We start from the raw sequence: 11,786 nt of genomic DNA on the forward strand, positions 1-11,786 counted from the left end.
TATACGCATATAACTTCGACTCATTAGGAATAGATAATATTATAATGGTGTTATATTAATCGTATACAAATTGTCCACTTGGTAATGTTCATCGTCAATGAAAACATAGGTTTAATATTATGAAGACAAGGAAATAAAAGTGAATGATATTCACGCGTGAGAACTCATTAATTGATCATTCTTACATACAACTACATAATAAGCCACCTTTAAAAGGACTGCTTTAATTACATTACCGTTACTTTCTACTGGCACCTCGTTTACTGTACACACCGAACCGCATAGTCCATTTGAAAGCGGAATAATGGCTAGCACCTTTACAAGGTCATCGACGAGACATAAATCACTGAACGAACCTCCTCCCTTCTCAATAGAGGAGGGTTGGTCGATAAATTATTACGATGCGTTACGAGTCGCGCTTTAAGCTGTAAAATTAGTAGCAGATTTCCACCATTCACGTGTAATAATAATAATATTAATATTAATAATGGTGATAATTATCATAAAAATAATAATAATAATAATAATAATATTAACGGTCATTGATTTCTTTTTAATTTCTCCGGTAAGTTCGGCGATTGAAATTCATAATTTCAGCACATTATTTTGTTTTAATACGAATTATCATTCTCGAAATCGGAATATCGAATTGGCTGATGATCGGAACTTGTACCGTCTGATTTAAGAAGATACAAACTGATTGGTTTCCCATTGAATAGGTAAGGTCCCTTGTCAAGATTATTGACGTAGTTGTCGGGCCTCTTGCCAGGTTTCAGATTCGTGTGCCATTGATAGATAGTCGTTGGCTTACCGTTATTCACAAAACCGGGTTTGAGATCGTCGAGATTGGTGATTGGACTGTCGGTTGTTAGTTTGACGTTGGTCAGAGGTTTCTTCTTTTGCCAATGATAGACGGAAGTTGGCTTACCGTTGCTCACAAAGTCTATCGGCAACTTGATAAAAGGATTCGGTCTCCGATAAGTTTGAACTTGTGGTCTGGATGGTTTCGACTGAGGGATATGCGGTCTCAGGTTGGCAGTAGAGTAGGTTGGTGGTTGAGAAATGTATCCTAAACCTGGTACAAACATATAGGGAGTCGGTGGTAGTCTAATGTAGAAGATATTGCTCTCGTGATACTTTTCACCCGTATTACTCGTTGTTTTTTCTTCTACATTAGGATCGTAAATATCGTTATAACCGATGTCGTTGGCTGGCGAGTTAGGATAAGTTTGTCGCAATTTTGATATCAATGGATAATCCATGAAAATGGCTTTATGTTTTCTATTTTTTTTCGTAACCTTATCCATTAATTCTTCCTCGTTTTCTTCTTCCGTTTTTCCTTCGTTTCTTTGATACTGATTTAAAAATGACGAAAGAGGACTACCACTGTCCATTGTAATATCATTTTCAAAATATTTCTTTGGTTTACTTTCATTCCCTTCGTTATTCTCGTTATTGTTATTATCATCAGTCATCAGGGTTTCCAAGATAAAAGGAAGTAATCCTTCGTTTTGTTTAGACAATCGATTGTCAGGTGATTGTTGAAATGGAGCTGCTGTTACCCCGACCAATATGGGAACCAGAAAGACTAGCGATGTCATCATCGTATCTGAAAAGAAAATCAATGAACGTTAATACGAAACTTGAATCATGAACGGAAGCTGATCGAATCCTCATATCCTATTTACTATAGAATAAATCAATTTATCAATTGAATAAAAGCTAATCGATCATTCATTGAATTGGATAATAAAATTTTCATTACTTCTGATTCGACGAACTTTATTGAATCATTTTTCTCTCGTCGATAGAGAATTTATATATATATTATTTTTTTTGTTCCCAAATTAAAGGCAAATCTTTTTTTTTGTTCCGTTACACGTAGTATATTTTTAGAATGAGACAGGAGATATCATCGAAGCTTTTAAAGATTCATTGACCTTCGAGACTCGTAGTTAATGTTAGACCACTTTCTCTCTATCTCTTTCTCTTTTTCTTTCGTTCATCGAGTGTACTCAACGTGTTCAAGGTAGAATAAATCACGTCTGTTAGTCAGTTCTTATGGGTAAAGAAGAATAAGAAGATAGAAAGAATCGGCGACAAAGTCTAACGTGGCACTTAGAGAGCCCTTCGCGCAAGTAAGTACCTTTTGCTCGCTCGTATTTTCCTTTTTTTTTTTTCGTGCAGCATCCAACATCGAGAAAGAAAGAAAGAAAGAAATAAAGGAAAGAAGAGAAAGAGAGGAAAACAAGAGCAATGAGAACGGTAATTGAAAGCGAGTTATAAAATCGTCGAGTCACGCATTCCGTGTGACGGGTCTTACACCATTTCTGCGAAATGAAAGAGGACCTTGCCGAAGGTCAAACAAGACTTACCGAAGAAGAAAGAATTTCGATGAAAGATATTTTTTCTTGAAATTTGAGTATTTTTTTCATATATAACACTCGTATTATATCTTAAGTATATCATTTCTCAAGTAAAACTAGTTGAGTATTATTAAGATGATAGGATTGAATTATGTGGCAATGATGCTTATTCATTTTAAATTCTTCGAGTCATCGACTTCCGATCGTTTACGGTAAACGATTAGTTTGCATTTTCATTGATCGATGTTAAGAAGATTTTTCGATGATACCTCATGGCAAAGCTTGCTATGAAACGTTTATCAAAAGTACTACTACCGACAACTACCGATTTTGTTATTTGCATAGAAATATATATTTTTTATTATTCCGTGAAACGGAATCGCTTTTTAAGTTAGATTGTAATTCATTAGAATTCATCGTGATATATTAAAAATTTTCGTTTAGCTGATCGTTATGTGCTTTGTGTATAAATGAAATAACGCTAATTTTTACAGCTCTGTTTAAATTTTTTTTTTTCCTGAATTTTTGTTTTTTTTTTTATTTGTTCAGATAGTTAAATTTCTTGTAAATAAACGATTCTAATATTTAATTAATAATACCTTATCCAAATTTTGTTTTATTTTATAATTTTTTCATATAATGTATCATTGTTTATATTATCTTTTGTGATATTTTTATGGTGTGAGTTTAAGGTAAGTTAATAGAGCTACTATTGCCATCTATTAGCGATCTTCATATTTAAGAAGAAAGATAATGTACAAAGAAGTATTTATTACTTAATAAATATTATTATTAAATTATTACAGCGTACATTACTTAATAATACTATTTTAGCATTTAAGAAATTAACATTTTATATTTTTCGAAGATAGATACAGAGATCTACATTAGCCACTTTTTCTTAAACATATAGAAATCTATATTACCAACAAAAGATTTTGTGTCTTACTAGGTACAACAAGTCTACTGATAAGTTCCAATAATTCTTACCAAATTAGTTAAATATCAAATATTTAATTAATATCACGACAACTATTTTTCTCTAGAACTAATACATGTTAGTTTTTTTTTTTTTTAAAATTTCATTGAAATTGTGTATCAAAAATTGTATACGATATCAGTAAAAATGAAGTTGTTTCAATGGATTTACAAATTTAGTTTCTTTTGTATAAAGATAGTAATTTACTACTATAGTTAATGAACTTATTGTTAATGGTAATTGATATAAAAACGTACTAGTTTCTATGAGATATATCTAATAATAAGAAACTTGCTAGGTCTGCTTTAAATCGCAGGAAATCATATGACTCGAGTGTTTTTCAAATTATTGTTCGTTAGATATTAGACACGTTATTGACGAGTCATCAAGGACAGGAAATTTATCGGCACGCTCGTCATAGGAACGAACATACGAAGTTAACACTCTTCTTTTTCTTATCCACCTCGATCAAGGGAAAAAGAAACGCGAACATCACCAAGTCGGCGTCCATCAAAGATCCAATGGTCAAGTGTTGTCGACAAAGAGGTGATTCTTCATCTCATTCGATGTGCTGGACCACGCGACGTAGATGTATACGCGTTCTTTGATTTCCGATAATGATAAGTCAAATTACGAAATATACCTGCCGTCTCTTCCTTTCTTTTTTTTTTCATTCTTTCGAACTATCTATATCTGTTTCTTTTTTTTTTTATACACTACATTTTAAACAATCATCGTATCTCGATTCGAAAATAATTCATTTTCATCATACGGTCTTTTTCATTGTTATTTTTTTATTGTTCTCTTTTTTTTTTCTTTTAAATATTTACTATTATTTATATATATATATATATATATACATATACCTATATGTTTTTATATGCTAGTACACTTAACTCTTTTATAACACGGTACAAAAATTACGACAAATTATGACAAAGTTTTTACCTAACACTTTGATACAAATTTCATTTCCTTTCATGTATACTATTTTTAGGTTTAGCAACAAATCAACAGAGTTATAATAGGGTTGACTATAATTTCTTATCAAACTCCGTTAATCCGTCGAAAGAAAGTAATTGCATTGGCGCGTGTACCTGTATATTATCGTCAAATCGGAGATATGAAACAACATAGGTATATCAATTCGAGTTAAATCCGAAATAAATTTAAAGTCAGTTGAATTAGTAAATTGTAATTCGATGGTTTTGCAATTAATCTTATTATAGACACGAGTAACGGCGATCCCATTTTCTATTAATCTGTTTTCTTATATTAATGAAAAAAAAAAAACGAGAACACAACATCCTCCAAAGATTCTCTGCAATAACGGTTATGTTATGACAACGTCGTAAATTAAAAATTATAATTAATAATTTCTCATTCAATTATTATTACTAACAAGATGTTTGGCATATATAAATATTATTGATAATAAAATTAATTATTATTCCTTTCTTCTTCGTCCAATTATATCTTGTCATTCTCTAACAACACTTTCTACATCAGCGACAATTAAATGCATTGCTTGCAATCAATTGATCGATCGATCAATCATTCGTTTTCGATTTATGCATCAGATTTTCTTGAACGTTGCTTCCAATGTTAAACGACAAGCTACCTTTTAACGATCTCTTCTCGTTTCGTTGCGTCGCGTCGCGAACAATCTGTCATTTCACGTAAGATTAATGATATCTTCGTACGGCTCGCTACGCTTGAACGAACTTTCTACGGATATTCCTTCCTCTGATTTCCATTTCCTTGTATCCTTACACTTATCAATGGTTTCGAAGAAATACTGAACGTAAAATACAAGAAAATCGAACGTTTCATTCTTTATATACAACGAATCGCAGGAGTATTTGTATTATGTCAATTTAAAACAATCAGTATTTTCTTGTAATACAATATTTCCAAATTTTTATACATGGAAACATATTTTTTTTTTTTTAGGATTATTAAACTGTTATATTGATATAAATTTTATTGATAAAGAGTATTTTTTTTTTTATAGAAATATAGTAAAACTTTACATTATCGATAAAATAAGATTGGTCTCATAAGTTATGTCCAATCGTTTGAAAAGAATTATAAGAGTTAAAGGAAAAATTAAAGACTGCAGATCAATTTTTTATTATTTCAATCAAATTATATGTCTTTAATAATAAAAAGTTCTTCTGCAATAAAATTGATATAAAATTAAAAGTTTAATAATCCTAAAATAGATTATTGTTATATTATATAACAAATAACAATTATTAAAAATGTATAGTTGGAACGGATACGAAATTTGTGAACACAGTTAAGTGATGTAAGTATACATGTACGGAATAGATAAAAACAAAATATTTGAATACTTTCTAAAATCTTTTACCTTTCTTCAGACCAGATAATATATTTTCAATGAATATTTATTCCGAATTGTTTATCGAATAAATCTTTGGACATAATTTATCATATATACGTTACGTGAATTTTTTTCATAACTGTTGTACATTTTAGTTGTTTGTTCGTATTTGAAAATAAACAAAAAAAAAGGAAAAAAGAAGAAAAAAAAAAAAGAAAAAACAATTTTTCAACGTCAAAAAGTGTCGGAATATCTTTTACGGCTGTCTGTAAATAGGTAGAATGTGGGATACTTATGTGCGTCGGACCGGTGAAAAGCTTACAGAAGCAGAGAATACACGACGTTGAGTCTTCCACTCGTGTACGTGACTTGAGGCTTATTACGCGAAACGAAACGAAACAAACATGGAAATCTCGCTTATCTCGAATGCGCACGCCGTATGTCGGAGAGGAAAGGATTCGACATTTCTGTTTTTGATTTGAAAGATCATTCAACGTAGGATACTGAACGTACAAACGATACATTGTCAAAATATCTTTTCCAAATATTTTATAATCAACTTAGAGGAAAAATCTTCTTTACAAATTCGAAAGCTTTTTACGTCGATTACGAATTAACTGACTCTTATTTATCATGTCAAGTATGTTCAGATATTATAGAACTCCATTTTTCTCTTTACTCACTCGAGCCTTCCTAACCATCCAATTTTACGGTTCTGATTTTTCTACGGTAAAACCGTAAATACTCGCATAACTTGTATTATAAGTTCCTGTCAGGATGTAGCGCGAAAAAAGAATAAGAAGGAAAAGTATGAGAGAACAATGATATGTGTATGTGTGTGTGTGTATGTGGTCTCATTCATAATATGAATATAATTCAGATAGTAGTAGTCTTGTGTATGATCGTAAAGAAATAAGAACAAACACTGACGAAATTAATAATTGTCATTAATTAATTTTTTTCATTTATAATTGTTATGTTTTACAGATAATAAGTAGTTTATTTTTCAAGTATGTATGCGTCTAACGACTAATTGAAAAGATTAAATCAATTAAATTATTATCTATTTTCTAATTATATTTTCATTTTGAATTAAACAACTGACAATTGGTTATTAGCATTAGATATAAATTATATTACACGCTCTTTTGTATTCTCGATTAATATTTCTTACTTAAATTTTTCAAACAATTAATTAACGGATACGATTAAATCCTAGAAAATAAATCTATAGAATTCTTCGCGTGTGTCGGCAACGAATTACACGTAACATTAATCGAATTTTATTGTTGTGTCGGAACAATGATCCGTTCAAAAAAATTGACCCAACCATTTTTTTTACTTCTTTTCTTTAAGAAACCTTTCCGGATCTTCGAGTACTATTTATTGAGAAACGAAAAAAAAAATCTCAAGTGATTTTATACTTATAGGGATCAAAGGACAACAGTTTTTTGTTACGTTAATAAATTAGATTTATTTAGATTAGAACTTTTTATAATTTACTTTTTTAAAAAGAGGTTTGCACACGGAACGAAATTCGGTCGAAAGTTGAAACGAAACGTGTAATGTTCAATCTGAAGAAAAAAGAAGAAAAAAAAGAGGGAGAGAGAGATTAAAATATAGGAGTTAAGAGGATATCGATAGAATGTATCGATTACGTGATTAGAATCGCCTGTGTATCGATAGAACGAATGGACTATTGTTCAGACCAATCATGCTTTCCGAATTCTTCATTAGTTTTCCAAATGTTGAAGGTCCAATGTATAAACTATTATTTCGTTATAAATCTTTTAACATTTCAAAAACATTTTATTTCATGAATTTCTATTTGATTTTCATTCATTGAATTGTTGTTTAACAATCTGGATAAAGTTATTATAGGAATAATAAAATAATTGTTCTTATGTTCGATCTTATATTATTTTTTAAGCATACAAACGTATTTTGAAACGGGATTAGATATCGAAAAAAGTAATAGATATAATAAATCGATTAGCTCGATTACATGGAAGGCGATATTATTAACGTGAAACAATAGAAATTGGTTTGATTAATTAAGCGTGATGTTAGGTCGTTGACCGGATGAGATTTAATTTCGGTCCGTGAAATCGAATTGCGATTTGATTCGGTAATGACTTTGGTCTTTAAAATATTTTCGTATATTGCTTTATCCCTTTTTTTCTTGTTTCTTTTTTTTTCTTTATTTTTTTTTTCATGATAATCCTTATTATAAATTAATTTAATGGTTTTCTTCTTTCTTTTTTACATATATTTTTTTGTTGTTCTTCTTTTCAGCGGTGTCAAGTAATCGGACCAAGTAATTGGCATGGCTCGTTTTAATTTCATTTCACGACAAGACACAAGCGTGAAGAATATATGAGTTAATGAAGCGTTAAGGAAAGTAGAGTTTCGAAGAATGTTAACAAAGTGTTGTTACGTATGAGAAAGAGCAGAAGTCCATCTTGTACGATGGACGGTAGATATATGGAATTCATTAACCATCAAATTAACGTATAATAGAAAGAGAGAAAATTATATACAAGCTAGGTATAAGTTAAAATTATAATTTTACGTTTCTAACAGGAAACAGAATAATGCAAGCTGAACTCTGGATTTAGCAAACTACCGGAACAGTTATACCGGTTTTTTTTTCTTCTTTTTTCTAGATTACTCGAGCAATACAAGATTTTACTATTTTCATTGATTTACAAATATTTCGGTATAAACTATAATGTATTATATATTATCATATTGATTGTAAAGTGATTTTAATTGACAATAGGTTGAATTGATGTCTCATACGTGCGATTTAATATTCACCCACTTTTGAAAAATTAATTTATTTGTTTCTCTTTCTATCTGTCCCATGTTTACAAGCGTACATGGGCTACTGACTTTTCAAAAATGCGAGCAAACTTTCACCAGAAATTTACGAATCAGATCGCATCGTGCATCGAAATAAGCATCATCCGTTCTCGTATACACTCGGCACGTAATTTTGTGGTTGAAATCTTGAAATCTCGATTACGGAGAGAGAGTTGAAAAACTCAACCTCAAATTTGACGATTTTCTACTAAATTAAATGACTTTTTTACGTTAATGTTCGACAAATGGGTTAATCGATTTATAATAATTTCTTTCAAACGCGTTCGGTTATTCTCTATTTTGAAGTAATTACGAAAAGGTCAGAATTCCGACACGACCGGTTTGCGGCTACCACGTAATATTTCGTATCTCTTCGGATATTTTTTGTTTCTCTATTTCAATGATCAGTCAAGAGTATCTACCACGTAGGTAACTTTGTTCCGAATTCTCATGAGACTTCGTTTCACGTTTTCCAGATGTTACTATTACCTCTACGTATCGATTTCTTGAACCGTGAAATATTTTCTTCGTGCGTGTATCGTACGTTTCTTTTTAGAATTAAGGAGACACTCCTTCTTGGCATAAACAGAAAAAAGAAAACAAGAAGAGAAAAAAGGAGTAAAGAAATATATATACGAGTTTAAGCACGACAAGCATGAATTGAACGAGTTAACAGATCATTAAGAAAATAATTTTATATATTTTTATAAGTAATTAACACTTTCTACAATAAAATAAAATATATATGTGTGTGTGTCAGTTTATTCTCCAAATATTTTATCCTATTTGTTATCATTTTCTCTTTCTCTATCGATTCTAATATTTTAAAAGAAAAGATATTTCCTACGTTGAGTCTCATAAATTTGATTTTTACCGCTAGTCACAGTGTGTTCTCTCATCGTTTGTAAATTATAATTTAGTACTTCAATAATCAATGTTCACAAGGGAAAGAAGTTCCAAGAGGAAAGGAGACTATAAAATGATAAAATATAGAATATGTCTATCATACGTTTGAAGTTCATCGAGGTCTTGTACAGTCTGGTACATCCGTTAAAGAGAAATAACGATCGAAGACAAGTGATATTTCTTCTTTTAAAAGAACGAATCAAATAATTGATAAAAGTAATAACTTAGCAATGGTAATCGAATAAACTCTATGGAATTAAAAAATGTTATCAAATTAGGTACTAATTCTGGCTAAATGTCTTCGATTAAACACATCCAGTTTGGAATTTTCTCGTAATAGAAGAAATCAGGTTGATAATAAAACATTGATTAGGAAATAACTGTAACTGTAGCAAATCGCAAATTGTGTTATATTCGAGAATATCATAAAAATCTTTTAATGGGTTTAGAAAGAAAATCAAAGAACAAGACTGTACGTTAAATCGAAGTTTAATATATTATCGGAATGAAGAGAGAGTGCCATTCCAGGAAATGGTACGTGGGATGATAATAAAGGAGATACGCCTATTGAAAATAGAATTCTCGTTAGTAAATCGAAATGTGAGATATCTGAAATCCGTAGTTTCATATTATTCGCGATTGAAACGATCGTGCTTTCCGCGACACAGCAGGACCGTTTGTCTCGGGGGCGCTGCTATTTGTATTCGAAATCACTAGGAAGTGAAATCCTAAACCGGTTGAACGTGTTGTTAAGCCAGATGCGTGTGAAAATCGTTCACCACCCGGCTGTTCATTTCAAAGCAGCTCACGGACGATCGATTCCGCAAATGGAAATAAGTCTTTTCGTTAGAATCGTAAACGGGAAACCGACTACCAAAGAAAATCGGTTAAGAAAGAGATAGTTGGATAAATAGACAGAAAGAGAAAGAGACAGAGAGAGAGAAAGGACTTTTGCTCTTTCCAAAACACATCGAATTTATTTTTATCGCAAACCCTTTTCACGTCTTTGATTATTTAAGAATCGGTGTAATTCATAATAAGCGGGAAAAAGAAATTTAATTCGTTTCCCTTATCTTTTCCTTTTTTTTTAATCGTCTAACGGGCATACTTCGTGGGTTAGAAGATTAAGGTACGCGATAAGACGTTCATTGTAGAGATAATTTCACGTTTAGAGACAAAGTTAGAGAGTGGAAAGGAGGCCGGGTGAAGGCAGACATTCCACGTGCTATCTAAAGTGCTAACCTTGAAGATTAAATTACATCAAAAGCTTTACAATTGGAATGCTCGAGTTAATAAACTTTCTAATCGGTTTTTGCCAGCAAATGCATATAAGTTAACGCGAACTTCGTAACATTTGATACTATCTTTTTCTATTTAACCTTCTGACGTTGAAAATGAACTCGTCAAAATGTCCGTTAAATAATTCTCATTGCTTTTATCTCTGTTTACATGCCTGTTTCTAAGTATTTTTTCTCAAAAAAGGGGAATACAAATCGAAGGTGGTCAAGAATTGGCTGAAGATAAAATCTCGTTATTATTATATTGTTTGCAAGCTTTTACGATACGATACAGGCACGCGGTGAGGTGTCGATTGGCTAGTTAGACCGACAAATTCTTGAACGTTCCCAGGCCCGTTTCTTCTGGTGCTCGAATAACGTTCACGTTTCTATACGTTAATAGAATAACAAACTAGAGAACGGCCAACGAGGATGATCCAACGATCGTCGCAATCGAGACAGAATCTTTTCAAATAGTTTTGAAATATTGCGACCTCGGTTCACAAAATTATTATTTCATGATCGATCGGTATCATTTTTTCCAATCAATTTCATTTCTTTCCCATTTTTGAGATATTATTTCGTTTGCTGTAGTTTTTTTTTCTTTTGATTGATCATCATGATTATATCGTGTTTTCATCACTGTCATAATATTTTTATTACGTGACGACGGATCTTACTTCTCTAGTATGTAATAAAATGTATTTCTTTCTTTTCTTTTCTTTTCTCTTCTTCAAACTGTTTAAATAGCTCTGATAATTGGAACGGCTCTCTAATTGCCGTGTCTCGGTTAACCGAGCGCGACAGATTGACTGCTACCAGACTCATTAAGGATCAATTTTTAAGATTAGCCCATTAATCACTCTCGCAAACAAGTATTCAACATTCTGTTCCACCCGTTTCGCACTTTCTCGATAACTCAATCTCGTTATCGAATCGCTTTTCGCGGTACCGTGAATTAAGATCTATGAGACTACACGATGGCGTGTCTACTCTCGTCATGGGCGTTGGTCTGAAAGATTATTCTTAACGATTTGACAAATTAT

At 31.4% G+C, this 11,786-nt stretch overlaps 1 protein-coding gene across 1 annotated transcript; it reads right to left on the reverse strand.

Annotated features, from left to right (window-relative positions):
• Positions 1-606: 606 nt before the first annotated feature.
• LOC106785370 lies at positions 607-1,425 on the reverse strand. Its single transcript, XM_014745760.1, has one exon. It carries the CDS (start codon positions 1,392-1,394, stop codon positions 612-614), a length of 783 nt encoding a protein of 260 aa, XP_014601246.1. The 5' UTR covers positions 1,395-1,425; the 3' UTR covers positions 607-611.
• Positions 1,426-11,786: the final 10,361 nt, after the last annotated feature.

The sequence above is a fragment of the Polistes canadensis genome, unplaced genomic scaffold (genome assembly GCF_001313835.1).
Source record: "Polistes canadensis isolate GaletaPanama2010 unplaced genomic scaffold, ASM131383v1 scaffold_49, whole genome shotgun sequence".
NCBI lineage: Eukaryota > Metazoa > Arthropoda > Insecta > Hymenoptera > Vespidae > Polistes > Polistes canadensis.